Raw genomic sequence first — 18,635 nt, 5'->3', positions numbered from 1 at the left:
GATGTATATTGTGTACATTTCTCTGACATTAAACTTGACCTTTGAACCTATAATTTCCAGCCTTTTGCCTCCCTCCCTTCTTAAAGAGTGGGGTGACATTTACAGTAGTTCTTCTGCAAACACTAAATAATTTCTGACAAACAAGATTAGTATCAGCAAATTAAATGAGCACAAATCAAACTTGGCAAGCTAGGCCAATACAAACAAACATATACAAACACTGGTTTGTGATCTTCTGCTGCTGTAGCCAATCCACTTTAAGGTTCGACGAATTGTGCATTTAGAGATGCTCTTCTTCACGCCACTGTTGTGATGCATGGTTATTTGAGAACTGACACCTTCCTGTTGGCTTATATCAGTCTGGCCATTCTCCTCTGACCTCTCTCATGAGGTTTTCACCAGAACTGCTGCTCACTGAATTTTAATTTTCTTGCGCCATTCGCTGTGAACTGTTATGTGTTACAATCCCAGGAGAGTAGCAGTTTCTCAGGCACTCAAACAACCCCAGCTGACACCAACAATTATTCAATGGTCAAAGTCACTTAGATCACGCTTCTTCACCATTCTGATTTGGTCTGCACAACAACTGAACCTTTTAACCACATCTACAGGATTTTATACATTGAGCTGCTGCCACATGATTGCATTAACAAGCAGGTGTACCTAATAAAGTGGCCATTGAGTGAAAGATTATGGAGATTCAGGAGAAACTGTATCTTGGCTCCAGTCAAACAGCCTAATAGATTGTTGAGTCCCAATTGGATAACTTACTCCTCGGTCTCTTGCTTAGCCAGATTCTTCGGTAAAGGAATAGACTGATTCATTCTAAACTCCTCAAGGTATTTAGTCCAACAATTTAATGCTAAATTTAGAACTGGTTTTCCCCAGTTCCTTGGTGCATTTTTCCTATGTGGTGTACAGATCAAATGAGAATAGGATTAGATATCATGCCTGTAGCAGATTAATATCAGCAACTGTGCAAGCTTATAAGTGGAAAAATCATTACAAGAGATATTAGAGACCCATGTCACCGTAGCCAGAAAAGGAATCAGCACCCCCACGGGAGTCAGGAAGGAGCACAGTTTGTATTATTTCGGTGAAAACTTGCTGGAGGTTCATGATAAATTGCTAAGTATGATTACCATAAATATTTAAGAACTCACACATGTTCTGAGAGTCATAAACACAAGAGATTCTGCAGGTGCTGCAAATTCACAGCAACACATAAAATGCTGGGGGAACTCAGCAGATCAGGCAGTATCTATGGGAGGGAATAAACAGTCGACATTCTGGGATGTGACCCTTCATCCGGACCAGGAAGGAAGGGGAAGCCAGAATAAAAAATAGGGTGGAGGGGGGAGTACAAGCAGGCAGGTGAGACCTAGTGAGGGGAGAAGGTGGGGGGAGGAGTTATGAAGTGAGAAGCAGATTGGTGATAGGTGGAAGAGGTAAAGGACTAAAGAAGAAGGAAGCTGATAGGAGAGGGCAGTGGGCCATGAAAGGAAGGAAAGGGAAAGGGACATCAGAGGGAGGTGATAGGCAGTGAAAGAGAAGGGGTAAGAGGGGAGCCAGATGGGGAATAGAGAAAGAGAGGAAGGGTGTTGCGGGGAATTACCAGAAGTTAGAGAATCAATGTTCTTGGAATCAGGTTGGAGGCTACCCAGACGGAATATGAGGTGTTGCTCCTCCAACATAAGAGGGGCCTCATCGTGACTGCTATGTGCCACAACATGAGTCTTTATGATTAAACCTAATTATTAGAGCTTGTCAAAGAAAGTAGCATAGTGATTAGCATGATGCTATCACAACTTGAGATGTCGGAGTTCGAAGTTCAATTCTGGCATCTTCTATAAGTAGTTTGTACATCCTACCTTTTAGCGCATGGGTTTCCTCCCACAGTCCAAAGACGTACTGGTTAGTAGGTTAATTGGTTATTGTAAATTGTCCTGTGATTAGGCTAGGGTTAAATGAGTGGGTTGCTGGGCAGTGCAACTCATTTGGGCGGGAAGGCCCTTTTCCATGTGGTATCTCTAAATAAAATAAATAAGAAAATCATAATACATTCTTTACTAAAGTGAAAGAAAAAGAATCACATGAAAAATGAAAAGAAATTCTGAGCTTGGAAATCAATTGGCATTCATTAACTGTTTCTGTAGGGACCTGAATCTGTTGATGATGTTACTATCTGATAATATCTTGCGTATTGATTACTCTTTTAACAAAAAGATTCATTATCTGTGGAGAGTATCATACAGAGGAAACAAATGAGTTTTCAAATGAGCTCCTGACACAGTAAAATGGTTCAGAGTGATGAAGTGAATTGGTTATTCGCTGGTCTCTAAATTGTAATTCTTCAAACTCAAGGAAGCTGTTATGCACAAACAAGTCTGATTGGGCAATACCTAATGTCTCATCCAGCAACTCCGTTTCTATATTCATCTTTCACAGACACATATGCAGTGATGACTGTGAGGAATGTCATTCACCTCTTCTTGGGAACTTTCTGAATGGATGAAGTATCACGCCTTTCCCCACACCTGCAGTACAAGCATACTTATTTATTCTTAAATTATTCTCAGAACCAATCTACGGTTTGACAGGAGACCAACAGAACTCCCAGGAAAACATTGTAAATGGCTGGGAAGCCTGCCAGTGTCACACCAAATTTATGGCAGATTTGGACAACTTTTACTGATTAAATCAAAGTTGAGGGGAAGCTGATTTCCGCGATAAACTGAGCTGTGACCACAACTCTTTGCAGTTTCTTGTAGTCACAAGCAGGACTGTTGCTGTACCGAGCCACGATACATCCGGATAAGACGCTTTCTGTGGTGCAGATATAAAAATGGTGAGGGTCAAAGAGGACATGCAAAGCCTCTTTATCTATCTGCCTTTGGAGGTATATTTAAAACAGAGGTTGATGAGTTCTGTATTTCTGAGGTTATAGGGAAAAGACAGCAGAGTGTGTTTGAAGGGAAAATAATGGTAGCACTGACCCAAGAGATTGGTTGACCTAATTCTGCTCCAGTGTCTTATAGTCTTATAGTCCTGAGGAACTAGAAGCACTGGTAAGCTTCGCAAACAAGAGAGAATCTGCAGATGCTGGAAATCCGAGCAACACACACAAAATGCTGGAGGAACTCAGCAGGCCAGGCAGCATCTACGAAAAAAAATACGGTTGACATTTTGGGTCAGTCCTGCCAAAGGGTCTCAGCCTGAAACACTGACTGTACTTTTTTCCATAGGTGCTGCCTGGCCTTCTGAGCTCCTCCAGCATTTTGTGTGTGTTACACTGGTAAGCTTTCTTAGTTGTGTCTTCAACATAGTTGGATCAGGGCAGGCTCACACCAGGGAACTCGAAGCTCTCAACCTGCTCAACCTCAACTAGATCATGCAACCTGGGTCTAAACTGGCAGGAAAATGCAATGAAGAACTTACTTGCAGCACCATTGATGTCAACAGCAGCAGGTGCTCTGCTTCTCCCCAACCCCCATCCTGAAGTCAATGACAGTTCTGTTGCTGTTAGTGAGATAGAGGTTGTTTTCATGATACCATGTCACTAATCTTTCTATCTAATAGCATGAAAGAGCAGCCAGGGCCCTAGTTTAACCCACATTTTGAAAGAGAATGTATCTGCACTATGCAGAACTGCACTGGAGTGTTAGCAGTGGATTTACATGCGTAATTCATATAAATCCAGAACCAAAGTCCTAGTGTGGCAGATGAAAAAGTTGAGGCACATCTAGAAATTCAAGCAAGAAATTTCACTAGTCAGGGCAGGCTGGGACAGCACACGGAGCGAAGAAGGTCATAGAGGCTAAACTTTATTTATTTTATAATGCAAGAAGTCTGACAGGTGCAGTAGATGAACTGAGGCCGTGGATTAAAATCTGAGGAAGACACACAAAATGATGGAGGAACTCAGTCAATCAGGCAGCATCTATGGAGTGGAAATTTTGACTTTGGAACGTGGAACTGTGACATTATTGCTGTTACAGAAACATGGTAGAGAGAGGGGATAGACTGGCAGGGAATTTTTTTCAAGCAGGTAACCCCACTGGAGAGGACCCCACTAGAACACTCGACCTCTTGGGAAATGAGCCTGGGCCAAGTTGTTGAAGTGTCATTTGGAGAACACTTTGTGACCGGTGACCACAGTTCCACTAGTTTTAAAATCATTATGGGAAACAATACAACTGGTCCACGAGTTAAAGTCCTAAATTGGAGCAGGCTAACTTCGCTGGGATTCGACAGTTACCTGCAAAGTTGGAATGGGAGAGGCTGTTAACAGGTAAGGAAACATCCAGCAAGTGAGGGCATAGTTTTAAGGTGCTTGGAAGTAGGTACAGAGGAGATGACAGGGGTAAGTTTTTTTACACAGAGAGTGGTGAGTACATGGAATGGGCTGCCAGCGACAGTGGTGGAGGCGGATACAATAGGGTCTTTTAAGAGACTCCTGGATAGGTACATGGAGCTTAGAAAAATAGAGAGCTACAGGTAACCCTGGGTAATTTCTAAAGTAAATGCGTGTTCAGCACAGCATTGTGGGCTGAAGGGCCTGTATTGTGCTGTAGGTTTTTTTTAATGTTTCTGTGTTTCTGAGTGGGCGGCTTTTAAAATTGAGATAGGGCAAGTTCAGTGCCAATATGTTTGTGTTAGAGTAAACCCGGGTAAAAGAGTGATATTAAGGCCCTGATCATCTGGAAGGAACCTTTGTTGGCATGACCTGAAGGACTTGAGTCCGTACTTTTACCTCGATGAATCTTTGATCAATTGGCAAGTATTCTTTCAGCTGAGCCCCATTTTACCTCTTCTCTTTGTGCAATTAATCTGTGCTACATTCTCACTTGTAGAGGAGTAAATATCACATCGAAGTCAAGTTTGTTGTCATATGCACAAGTACATGTATAACAGGACGCATAGGATCAACTATGGACGTTGTGTCCTAGCTGTCTACGTAATGATGCAAGCCAGGGCAGTGTAATATGGAAAGCAAGCTGTTGCTCATGCATCTGATAAATTCAAAGGAACAGCAGAGATCGATACAGTTTGGCACCAGCAGTGTTGCAAGAGTTGCCAGTGAGCATTGAACTCAACATAAGACTGCTTAGGGACTCCAGCGCCAAAACTCTTCCTTGGGATTTACTCCTCAGGCCTTCCCCATGAGTGAGCAGAGCCACAAGGCAGTGGAGCCTTGAGATCAGAGTTTTCCTTCTCCAAATTGAGCTGCCAACCATGGCTGATGAGCCCCATCTGCCTGGAGCGACTAGTTTTAAGGGACCGGTAACCCCTTTTCCTGTCAGTAGAAGTGGTTCCAGCGGGCTTAGTAGCTAAGCCACAGGAGGAGCTAGATTTAGTTGTCAGATGCTAATTGAAACACATGCCACTGGGAACATTTAATAGGTGGTAGGAGCTTATCTGCACTACATTCTCCAGCAATGAAAACCTGAAGGAATTATGTATGCACAAGTGCAATGAAAACTTTACTGGCAGTAGCATCACAGGCGTACAACGTTAAGGTCTATGCATTACCCAAAGCATATAATATTGCTGACTATATTAACAATTAGCCAGGTAGATGTAGGAGGTGGCAGATCTTTTCAACTGGGTTTCTGATAGCCCTAGGAGTGCAGATCATCATATTTGTCTACCTGATGGTCCAAAACTGGCGATATAAAGAAGGATGAAGGATCAACTTTCTTCACCATATACATTTGCATGTATAAGGAATTTGCTGTGGTGTGTTGGCCAGGGTGTATTATGCAACAAAAAAAATTAACAATTATGAAGAATTATATAAAGTTAGAGGTTAAAGTATGGATATGGAATAAAATGTGCATAAATACGTAAACACTGGCAAGTATTTATAATGTAAATAGCATTGTAAAAAGTGGTGTGAAGTGTTCACAGTGCAGTGCAGTGGAAGATTCAAGATTGTTTAATGTCATTTCCTGTACGCAAGTGTAAAGGGGAACGAAATAATTGTTATTCCGGATCCAATGCAGCACAAAAAACACAATAAAATAAAGAATACAATAATAATAAAAAGCACAATAAATATAAATACTTAAGAAACACATAAGCTTCTAATACATAGATGTCTCCATAAAGTGGCATGAAGCACAGGGGTGTCTGTACATAAGGTGACTAAAAATGATAAAGTAGTGGTGGTGGGAGGTGTGGGGGTGGGTAGTGGGTGGAGGTGTTGATCAGCCTTACTACTTGGGGAAAGTAACTGTTTTTGGTCCTGTCAGGGTTAACGGGGGTAATCGGGGCATCATATCTATCTAGCCCATTGATACATTTGTACACTGGGCAATGATGTACACATTATGGAATGGAAGGATGTGCATTGTATCCTGCAGTCTTCTATACCATCCTGTCACCAGTCTGGGAGGGACAGAAAGTGCACTCCAGGCCTTCCCATTGGCATGTGGGTAAAATGTACTTCTAACATTTAGCCCAAAGCAGTACAGGCAAGGCAGGGACAAAAATTGGATGAGTTCAAATCAATGCTTAGCCAGAAACTCTCCAACACTTTGACCATGTGCTTACCCAGAAATGAACATCGATTTCTCAAACTTCCAGTAATGCCTCCCCACCCCCATCTTCATCATTTCCCACCCCCTTGTCCCTCTCTCATGTTACCTCCTTGCCCACCCATTGCCTCCCTCTGCTGCTCCCCCCCCCCCCACCATTCTTCTTTCTTCCATGGCCTTCTGTCTCTTTCACCAATCAACTTCCCAGCTCTTTACTTCATCTCTCCCCCTCCCAATTTCACCTATCGCCTGGCGTTTCTCTCTCCCTCCCCCCCCCCCCACCCCCACCTTTCAAATCTATTCTTCAGCTTGTTTTTCTCCAGTCCTACTGAAGGGTTTCGGCCTAAAACGTCGACTGTACTTTTTTCCATAGATGCTGCCTGGTCTGCTGAGTTCATCCAGCATTTTGTGTGTGTTGCTCGGATTTCCAACATCTGCAGGTTTTCTCTTGTTTGTGAGTTCAGATCACTGTGGCTCTCTTCAAAGTACTTGGTACTTGATTAGCCCAAGACACCGAAGGAATATCATCAGAATCAGTGGCCTCAAACCTGAGTGATTGGCTGAAAGTCAAAGATTTGCTTTTGCCGTTCCAATTTATACAGGTCATTAACTCCACACAATTGAAAACATGACTGAGGATTTGCCTTCATGGTGTTATTGATTGTGCCTTAGCTGTATTTACGGACCCGTATCTCTTGCATTTAACACAAAGACACAGTGGTTTTATTGAAAATGCAGCTCCTGTTACATTTACGATTAAAGGCAAGGCTATTGCACAGGATCGTTTTTTATTGTCAGTTGTGACTTGCTTGCAGGCACGAGGTGAGGTTGAGCAGACGTTCCTGGTGGAAGTCCTGTCAGGCTGCTTATGTCACAGACCACTGCTCAATGTGGTAGTGAATGGATTTTACATTAAGGATGGAAAGAACTTCCTGAGAGTGGACTACAATCTGTTTGTGGGTAAGAGATATTAGAAGATAGACCATAGAACAGGAGCGGTGCTTCGGCCGAGAATGTTGTACCAACCTTTTAACCTACTCTAAAATCAATCTAGCCCTTCCCTACCCCATAGCCAACCATTTTTCTTTCATCCATGTGCCTATCTAGAAGTCTGAAGTGCCCCTGCAGTGGATGCAATCTCACTGTCTCTCTGCTTGGTCTTGGATCACCTGGACAATAGCAATACCTACATGCTGCTGTTTGTTGATTACCGCTCAGCATTCAACACAATCATACCCTCAGTGCCAATCCATCAAGCTCCAAAACCTGAGCTGCTGTACTTCCCTCTGCAACTGGATTCTTGACTTCTTCATCAGGAGACCACAGTCAGTGCAGATCAGAAATAACATCTCCTCCTCTCTGACAATCAACAGCGGCACATCTCGAGGGTACCTGGTTAGCCCACTGCTCTACTCTCTCTGCACCTATGACTGTGTGGCCAGGCACAGCTCAAACACCATCTATAAATTCACAGATGACATTCATGTTGTTGGCAGAATCTCACACCAGTCCTCATCAAGAGCTCAGCAGTAGAAAAGGTGGGCAATTTTAAATGTCTGGGTGTCAACATCTCTGAACATCTGTCCAGGGCCCAATATATTGATGCAATTACAAAGAAGGCACATCAGTGTCTAAGTATTGGGTGAGTCACAGTCTCAAATGTAGAGCAGGGGTTCCCTGCCTGAGGTCCATGAACCCCTCGGTTAATGGCAGGGGTCCATGGCATAAAAAAGCTTGGGAACCCCTGCACTGGAGGAACATCCATTTGGAAAAGAGATGAGGAGGATTTTCTTCAGCCAGAAGGTGGTGAATCTGTGGAATCCATTGTCATAGATGGCTGTGGAGGCCAAGTCATTGAATATATTTAAACCGGAGGTTGATAAGTTTTTTATCAGTCAGGGAGCTAAAGGTCATGGGGAGAATGCAGGAGAATGGAGTTGAGAGGGATAATAAATCAGCCATGATGGAATGGTGGAGAAGTCTCAATGAACCAAATATCCTAATTCTGCTCCTCTATTTTATGGTCTTATTTTGTTAGGAGTTTGAGGAGATTTGGCATGTCACCAAAAACTCTAACAAATTTCTACAGATGTACCACGGAGAGCATTCTAACTGGTTGCATCACTGTCTGTTGTGGAGAGGTCACTGCACAGGGTCAGAAACAGTTGCAGAAAGTTGTAAACTCAGTCATCTCCATCATGGGCACTGTCTTCCCCAGCACTGGGGACATCTTCAAAAGGCAATGCATCAATAAGGTGGTATCCATCACTAAGGACCTCCATCACCCAGGACATGCCCTCTTCTTATTACTACCATCAGGGAGGAGGTACAGAAGCCTGAAGACACACACTCTATACTTTAGGAGCAGCTTCTTCCCCTCCACCATTGATTTCTGAATGGACATTGAATCCATGAACACTTCCTCACTATTTTTATTTTCCTTTTGCATTACTTACTTAATTTAATTCTAAATATATATTTCTTGTTGTAATATAAAATATACTTCATGTACTGTTGCTGCAAAACAACAAATTTCACAATGCATGGCCGTGATAATAAACTTGGTTGTGATTCTGCTTCCCTTGCAGTTATGTGCTATCTTGTCACTTTTCGGCTGAACGAACTGGGCCTCAAGCACTTCAGCAAACTTATCAATTCGCAGGATGTGAACAAAATGCATAAAGTGAGGACAGCAAACATTTATTCTCGGAACCTTTATTCAAGATGTTGGGTTGTGCAGTAAATCTATGTTTATCTTTCACAGTTCCTTAAATTCTTCTTTGATGTTCGGAACCTCAGTACATGGATTAAAGATGAGTGGTGCCAGGTATATGATGTAGCCTATATAACAGAGAAACTGATTGATCCTCTGCTAAGGTAAATCATCATTTTTATATTTTTTTATTCTTTATAATTGTTGAATATTTTTGTTTTTTGTTGCATGCCATGCACATTCCTAATTCCAAATTCCATGTAAATTTATATGGTGAATAAAGTTGATATCCTTTATCATCAAGTAAGATTACTTTCTTACTTTCTATTCTAAATGTATAATTTCTTCACTGAATTGGATGCTGTCATTACAGACATAACACATATCATTAACTTGCAATACACACAAAATGCTGGAGGAACTCAGCAAGTCAGACAGCATCTATGGAGAGAAATACACTGTCGATGTTTTGGGCTGAGACCCTTCATCAGGAAAAGAAATGAAGGGGCAGAAGCCAGAATAAGAAGGTCGGGGAAGGGAAGGACTAAGGACGAAGGAGGGAGAAATTACCAGAAATTAGAGATATCAGTGTTCATGCCATCAGGTTTGAGGCTATCCAGATGGAAAATGAGGTGTTGCTCCTCCAACCTGATCTCACCATGGTGATAGAGGAGGACATGATTGAAGAATTGGAGAGCAGTAGAGACGACAGATGGGAGAACTGGAAGTGAATTAGGCTGTACCTGGTAGCCACACCTTCAATGGGTGTCAGGTGCAGTTCATTTGGTACCTCACTCACCTTTGAATCAGAAGGTGAATGAAAACCCACTACAGAGACAAAACTGAATCCCAGTTTCCCAGTATGAGAGGGATTTGCAGTCTTAGGCAATACCTAACCAAACTTCCTCCTTCTCTCAGGTAGAAGAAGATTACCTCACCTTGACTCACCTTAACACTGAACTGATTCCACAACCTATGGACTCACTTTCAAGGACTCTACAACTCATGTTCTCAATATTAGTTATTTATCTATCTATCTAGTTATTATTAGTATTTCCACAATTTGTCTTCTTTTGCACATTGGTTGTTTGTCCATCTTTGTGTGTAGTTTTTCATTGATTCCATTGTACTTCTTTGTATCTCCTGTCAGAGCCTGCAAGAAAATGAATCTCAGGGTAGCATATGGTGACATTAATGTACTTTGATAATAAACTTACTTTGAAACTTTTGAACTTGGAAGATCTGATCAGAGCAGTTCTCCCCAGTACCCTGGTCAGTGTGATCCAGGGATGAGTGCAGGGAGCAAATGTAAAGCACAGGTCAGGCCCAGCACAGTCCATTCTGTGACATGTCCCATGTTTCCCATGAACTGCTGAAGCTCTAATTTATGTTTTACGTTTGGAAAAGTTTCAAAGGGTGGAAGTTCATCTTTGGTTGTGAGTGTTATGTGGATGCTCAAATGTCAGCCATGCACCAAAATCCAATGAAATCAAATGTTGGCTGGGAATACAATAGTCCAGTACCTCATCAAAAATAAAAACTAAAATTCCTTTCTCTTTTAGCTTTGTGGTGCATCCCAAACTGAAAGTAAATTATCTTTGCTTTCCAGGGAGAAGTGAACTGTTTGACTGCAGTTTGTATCAGAGCCAATCTTCCAGTCACCAAATGGCCACAAATATCTCCATTGTCATGAGATGGAGATAGTGCTGGGACATTAGTCAATAATTCTTCTCAATGCTGCAACCAAGGTTTTCTCTGTTTACAATGTGAAAATTCCACTCATTGTTTACCGTTTTCTTTTGGTTAAAGGTGGCAGCCAGATATGCAGATCATCATCGACCACTTGGCAAATACACTTGCAAATAAAGTTACCCATAAAAAAGAGAGTCAGCCTGTAACAGTACCAAGTGAGTTTAACATCACCAAGCCCAGACCACGAGCCATTCCAGTGCCTGAAGAAATTCCACAGCTGGAAGTACAGACAAAGGTATGTGTGGTGGCTATCCATCCGACACCCCTGCAGGTATGCATGGAAGTGGGTATGCAATTGGGACCTTTAAAAATCTCAGGTTAGGTCGCATTTCCAGCTTTGTCTTGATGGCCTCATTATAGGAAGGGTGAGAATGCTTTAGAGAGGGTAAAGAAGAGGTTAACCAGAATGCAGCCTAGTTTGGAGGACGTGCTACAAGGAAGAGTTGGACAAGTTGGGGCTGTTTTCTCAAGAGCAGCAAAGGCTGAGGGGAGATTGGTTAAAAGTTCATAACATTATTTGAGGCATCGATGGAGCAGACGACCAGTATCTCCGAGACTAAAATGTCCAATACGAGAGGGCATGCATTTAAGATGAGAGGGGGATGTGCAGGGCAAGTTCTTACAAGTGGAGGTGGCCCGGAATGCACTGTCAGGGGTGGTGGTAGAGGCAGAGAGACTCTTCCATGGGCACGTGAATAAGCAGAGGAGGGAGGAATGTGGTCAATGTGCAGGGAAGAGGGATGAGATTAATTAGGAGTCATTTGTTCAATTAATTCAGCACTATATCATGGGTCAGAGGAACTGTCGTATGATATATTCCATGTTCTATGATTGGAGTGAAAAATAGGTGTATTCCTTTCATTGAGTTCTTGCCTCTTTCTGAAAATATTGATCCCTTTATGGGTGTGCACTTAGAACCTGGTCACAGAAAGTACTTCAATTAAGCAATCATTCTTTATATTTAAACCTTGGTAGTAAATTTTGGTAGACTTTTCCATCTCTGAGGAACTCAATTCTGTCATGATCAGCAGTGTTATTTTGCCAATATTCCCCTCCCTACCTCATCAACTAATTGAAGACTAACTATCGCTACCCAAGCAAGATCTGAAAAAGTTAGAGCATATGAATAAAACTGGGTTCAGCCTGTTAAGCTACAAAATGACCTTGCACATTGCCTGTGCTCATCTACTTTCATGTGAATGAAACAATTTGAACAGTATTTCATTCGGGAGCACGTGGTTACCGTAGGGCAAGAGTAGACATCCTTATGTAAGTAATGCGAATAGATTAGTTTGTAAACCCTCTTTGTGGGAAGGAAGTCTGCTTGTTCATTGATATCTGTCTTGGCTCTGTTAACCGATCGCAATTCTTTCTTCGCATTCTTCCCACATACTCATCAACTCTTAGATAGGTACATGGAGCTGCGAAAAATAGAGGGCTTTGCCGTAGGGAAATTTTAGGCAGTTCCTGGAGAAGGTTATGTGGTTGGCACAACATTATGGGCTGAATGGCCTGTAATGTGCTTTAGGTTTCTATGTAACTCCTCTACCCTCCTCCCAGATGCAACCCCTCATCTACTTACAAGGGACATTTTACAGGGTCTGATTAACCTACCAGCTAGATGTGGAGGGAAACCAGATCGCTGAGGGGAAACCCACGTGATCAACAGGGAGAATGTGCAAACTCCATGCAGACAGTGCTGAGGTCCACGGCTGAACCCAGACAATGTATATATATGTATATTTCTTATTGTAGTTTATAGTTTTTTATTATTAATTATTGCAATGTATTGCTTCCGCAAAACACCAAAAATGTCATGACATTGGAAGTGATATTAAACCTAATTCTGATCTGTAACGTAGGGAGGCAGAGATTCTGTTAATTGTGCCAAGTAGGGCGGCTCACAGACAGCTGTGGAGCCAAGTCATTCAATGTATTTAAAGTGGAGGTTGATGGATTCTTGATTAGTCAGGGCATCAAAGTTTATGGGCAGAAGACAGGGGAGGGATAATAAATCAGCCATGCTGGAATGGTGGAGTGGACTTGATGGGCTGAATGGCCTAATTCTGCCCTTGTGTCTTATGATCTTACAACATTCGATCAGAGGTACTGAATTTTCAGCTCTACAGACAAGCACACAAAGCAACAAGTTGCAGCAGGATTATAAATTTCATCTGAATAATCTCTCACGTCTACTCAGCACCACACCAGCCCACATGTGGTAACACTGTGGGTCTGCTTTACCAACAGCTTTGTTGGCAGAACAGACTTGATGGGCAGAAAGGCCTAATTTTCTCCTGTGTTGAATGGTCTTATGAAAGGAACGTGTGGCTAGGAGGTGGTGTGAAGCCATGCAGCTCATCGTGCCCCTGAACAACGACATACACTCACATTATCAGAACATAAGAAGACCACTCATTTCCCAGAGGCGTTGCAGCAACCAACACAAATGCTTCAGCAACAGGGGAAGAACTGTGAAATATTGTTTAATAATCTGGTCATTTTCCTGAGTTTTATTAGAGCTGTCTCAGAGGCAACATTGCAAAGATATACGAGATCCATAAAGGATGTGGAAAACAAGTTTCCATCATATCAGACAAGCTGCTGCAACAGGGCAAAGAGGCACAGATTCATGTTTATGATGGGTAAAGCTAACCCCCAATCTGACAAATATTTCTTCACACAGAAGAACCTCGTAGTCAGTTTGAATGCAGAAGATTAACAATCTGTTGGTCCTCATCATGGGAAGATCAGAAGGGCCAGCATTCTGTAAAGAAGTGACTAAGCAGCAGGAAGGGCCATCTTCATCAGAATGTATCTTATAATTCACAATTATGCTCCCGTATGTCATGGGTCCTTGATTGAGCTAGGGCAAAGTACACTCATCACAGTTCAGTTTTACTGAGGTCACAACAGCTTTTACAGGGCTAATAGAAGTCAAGACATGGAAGTGATTGATTTTCCTTGCACTTAGTCATACAGGGAAGATTTTAATATGGAATGCCAGGGCACAGAGGCATGAAAATTATCTGACTTCATTATAATGGAAGGAGGATTAATTGCAAGTATTATGGGGTGTGGTACTGCTGTGTCAAGCCCAGGAAGGTTATGGTGTATATTTAGGAACGTGTCTTCCCGGTATCCCTTCCAAAGTACTGTAACAGTTACATCATCAGCTGTAAGATGAGGTTTCAATTCCTGCCACAGTCTGTAAGAAGTTTGTACATTCTCCCTGTGACTGTGTCAGTTTCCTCAGTGTGCTCCAGTTTCTCCCACATAAGTGTGGCAACACTTGCAGTTGACCAGCACAATCCTCAAGGAATTGATTTGATGCAAAAAGATACATTTCACAAGTTTCAATGTGCATGTGACAAATAAAACTAATCTTTAATTTTTGTAACAGTAGAACATAACCAATAAAAATAAAAATCAGAACTTGATGAAGGGATTTGGCCCGAAATGTTGACTCTTTTTTCATTTCCATAGATGCTGCCTGACCTACTGAGATCCTCCAGCATTTTGTGTGTAATTTCATTATAAAGTTATTTTTATACTTTGTTTCTGGTTGTAGTGAAGAAACAGGAGCCACCTCCAGCTCACCCTCAGCACCACTTCACATACAAGCCTCACCAATCTGCATGTCCAACAGGGCACAGATATTCTGAGTATGAGCTCTGGTATTGTTGAAATATTCACTGTGCTGCAATTCCTTTCAAGGAGTGATGCTGATTAACACCTTCTCTCTGCTTCCTCTGAATATTCACAGAAATATTCTTCCAAAATATAAAAAATAAGGTTTGTAATCCTTGGGAGTAAAGGAATTTAAGATTATGGTTGAGACATGAATCTCACACTGAATAATTGAAAGGTAGCACCTAACTAATTTTTTCAGTGTGTTCTCGAACACTCTGATTTACAATTAATGTTGTGACTTATGAGGTACTATAAAAACAAAATCCTTGGGACTCATTTTGTAGTGTGTTGACTGAGTGTTGAATTTTGGCCGCAGCCAAGGCAGAGTTCACCCTTTGGAGGCAGAAAACCATTTCCCTGGTCACAGAGCATGTTTAGTCCACTTCTTCAATCACTCTGATTTCTGACTGATTAATTGTAGGCAAGTCTGTTGCACACCATAACTGGCTCAAGCCTTTTTCAAAATAATGTGCAGGCACTATGATCAAAGTTCAGTTGATCAAATACCCATTGTGCTTCCCAGTTCTGGCTGTCACATGGGGGGGAAGGGGAGTGTTGCAATCTGTGCCATCTTCTAGAGTGAGTGGAGAGGCTAATTGTCAGAAGACATAGGAGCAGAATTAGCCCATTTGGCCCATTGAATCTGCTGATTTATGTCCCTCTCAACCCCAGTCTCCTGCCTTCTCCCTGTAACCTTTGACACTCTTACTAATCAAGATGTCCTCTACAGATTCACAACCCTCTGTCTAAATAAGTTCCTCCTCTTTTCTGTTGTAAAGGGATGTTCTTGTATTCTGAGGTTGTGTCCTCTGGTCCTAGACTTTCCCACAATAGGAAATATCCTCTCCACTTCCACTCTATCTAGGCTTTTAATATTTGACAGGTTTCAATGAGATTCCCTCCCTCATTCTTCTAAACTCCAGCAAATATAGGCCCAGTGCCATCAAATGCTCCTCATACCTGCTCCTTAACCCTTTCATTCCTGGGAGAATTCTTGCGAACCTCATCTGGACCCTCTCCAATGCCAGTACTTCCTCTCTTAGATATGGGGCCAAAACTGATCAAAATACTCCAAAAGACTAATGCCTTTTAAAGCCTCAGTATTACATCCCTGCCTTTATATTCTAGTCCTCTCAAGATGAATGCTAACATTGTATTTGCCTTCTCAATCTGCAAGTTAACCTTTTGGGAATCCTACACTAGGGCTCTCAAGTAGAGGAACTTGGAATTCCAAACTTGCTCCGCACTTAGAAAACAGTCTACATCTTTATTCCTTCTACCAAAGTGCATGACCCTACACTTCTCTACACCATATTCCATCTGCCACTTCTTTGCCCATTCTCCTAATCTGTGTAAGTCATTCTGTCTGATTCTTCAGGACAGATAAACAATAGACAATAGGTGCAGAAGTAGACCATTCGGCCCTTCGAGCCTGCACTGCCATTCTGAGATCATGGCTGATCATCTACTATCAATACCCGGTTCCTGTCTTGTCCCCATATCCCTTGATTCCCCTATCCATAAGATACCTATCTAGCTACTTCTTGAAAGCATCCAGAGAACTGGCCTCCACTACCTTCTGAAGCAGTGCATTCCAGACTCCCACAACTCTCTGGGAGAGGAAGTTTTTCCTCAACTCTGTCCTAAATGACCTACCCCTTATTCTCAAACCATGCCCTCTGGTACTGGACTCTCCCAGCATCTGGAACATATTTCCTGCCTCTATCTTGTCCAATCCCTTAATAATCTTGTATGTTGCAATCAGATCCCCTCTCAATCTCCTTAATTCCAGCGTGTACTTTATTTATTTACCTCAGTGCTTTTTTTAAAATAAAAATAAATTTATTTCCAAAATACACATACGTCACCACATACTACCCTAAGGTTCATTTTCTTGCAAGCAACGACAGTAGATGCCAAGAAACACAATAGAATCAGTGAAAAACTGCACACAAAGGTGGTTAACAACCAAAAGAAGACAAACTGCAATACAAAAAAAGACAATAGACAATAGGTGCAGAAGTAGACCATTCGGCCCTTTGAGCCTGCACCGCCATTTTGAGATCATGGCTGATCAATTCCTATCAATACCCGGTTCCTGCCTTGTCCCCATATCCCTTGATTCCCCTATCCATAAGATACCTATCTAGCTCCTAGAGTTAGAGTCATATGCCTAGAGTCATAGTGTCATAAATGAGCTTAATCGAGCTTTGACCAGCGGCCAGTCGGCTTTTGGGATTGATTAGTAAGAGCAAATTAAAGGAAGGCAGGAGCAAGTGCAGCAGCCTTAGTCTGAGAGGACAAAATCAGAGTGGTGATCTGAAGACTTTAGCACTTAAAGACTTCTGCAAAGAGAGGCTTCACTCAGAGAAAGCAAGGGAAAGAAAAGCTCAAGCTTCTTCCTTCTCTTCTTTATATCTGCTCAGCTAGGGAAGTAGAGATGTCAGGTCGGATAGTGCAATGCTCCTCTTATGGGATGTGGGAAGACGGGGAGACCTCCAGTATCCCTGACCACTATAAATGCAGGAAGTGCATCCAGTTGCAGCTTCTAACAAACCAAGTTAAGGATGTGGAGCTGGAACTGGATGAACTCCGGATCATTCAGGAGGCTGAAGTTGTGATAAATAAAACATATTGAGGGGTAGTTACACCCAAGGTGCAGGACACAGGAAACTGAGTGACAGTCAGGAAGGGGAAAAGGGTTAAGGAGCCAGTGCAGAGTATCCCTGTGGCCATCCCCCTCAACAACAGGTATACAGTGGCATGCAGAAGTTTGGGCACCCCGGTCAAAGTTTCTGTTACTGTGAATAGTTAAGTGAGTAGAAGATGAACTGATCTCCAAAAGTCATAAAGTTAAAGATGAAACATTCTTTTCAACATTTTAAAAAAGATTAGTGTATTATTTTTGTTTTGTACAATTTTAGAGTGGAAAAAAGGAAAGGAGCACCATGCAAAAGTTTGGGCACCCCAAGAGATTTGAGCTCTCAGGTAACTTTTACCAAGGTCTCAGACCTTAATTAGCTTGTTAGGGCTATGGCTTGTTTACAGTCATCGTTAGGAAAGGGCAGGTGATGCAAATTTCAAAGCTTTATAAATAGCCTGACTCCTCAAACCTTGTCCCAACAATCAGCAGCCATGGGCTCCTCTAAGCAGCTGCCTAGCACTTTGAGAATTAAAATAAATGATACCCACAAAGCAGGAGAAGGCTATAAAAAGATAGCAAAGCATTTTCAAGTAACCATTTCCTCAGTTCGTAATGCAATTAAGAAATGGAAGTTAACAGGAATGGTGGAGGTCAAGTTGAGGTATGGAAGACCAAGAAAACTTTTCTGAGAGAAATGCTCGTAGGATTGCTAGAAAGGCAAATCAAAGCCCCCATTTGACTGCAAAAGACCTTAAGGAAGGTTTAGCAGACTCTGGAGTGGTGGTGCACTGTTCTACTGTGCAACGACATCTGCACAAATATGACCTTCATGGAAGAGTCATCAGAAGAAAACCTTTCCTACATCTTCACCACAAAATTCAGCGTCAGAAGTTTGCAATGGAACATCTAAACAAGCTTGAGCATTTTGGAAACAAGTCCTGTGGACTGATGAAGTTAAAATAGAACTTTTCGGCCGCAATGAGCAAAGGTATGTTTCGAGAAAAAAGGGTGCAGAATTTCATGAAACGAACACCTCTCCAACTGTTAAGCACGGGGGTGGATCGATCACGCTTTGGGCTTGTGTTGCAGTCAGTGGCACGGGGAAAATTTCACTGGTAAAGGGAAGAATGAATTCAATTAAGTACCAGCAAATTCTGGAAGCAAACATCACACCGTCTGTAAAAAAGCTGAAGATGAAAAGAGGATGGCTTCTACAACAGGATAATGATCCTAAACACCTTAAAATCCACAATGGACTACCTCAAGAGGTGCAAGCTGAAGGTTTTACCATGGG

The 18,635-nt window shown here is 42.2% G+C and overlaps 1 protein-coding gene across 3 annotated transcripts in view; it reads left to right on the top strand.

The window, feature by feature from the left end:
• The window catches only part of cfap99 (cilia and flagella associated protein 99), a 97,849-nt gene that overhangs the window by 10,142 nt on the left and 69,072 nt on the right, over nucleotides 1-18,635 (top strand). For all 3 annotated transcript variants that reach the window (XM_073047949.1, XM_073047948.1, XM_073047950.1), the window contains 4 exons: nucleotides 7,355-7,499; nucleotides 9,128-9,222; nucleotides 9,304-9,416; nucleotides 11,062-11,239. In XM_073047949.1, coding sequence (XP_072904050.1) covers nucleotides 7,355-7,499; nucleotides 9,128-9,222; nucleotides 9,304-9,416; nucleotides 11,062-11,239 — 531 coding nt within the window. The remainder of the gene's footprint in view (nucleotides 1-7,354; nucleotides 7,500-9,127; nucleotides 9,223-9,303; nucleotides 9,417-11,061; nucleotides 11,240-18,635) is intronic.

This window comes from Hemitrygon akajei, chromosome 6 (genome assembly GCF_048418815.1).
Source record: "Hemitrygon akajei chromosome 6, sHemAka1.3, whole genome shotgun sequence".
NCBI lineage: Eukaryota > Metazoa > Chordata > Chondrichthyes > Myliobatiformes > Dasyatidae > Hemitrygon > Hemitrygon akajei.
The sequence above is the reverse complement of the archived record's forward strand: the minus strand, read 5'-3'. Positions and strand labels throughout refer to the sequence as shown.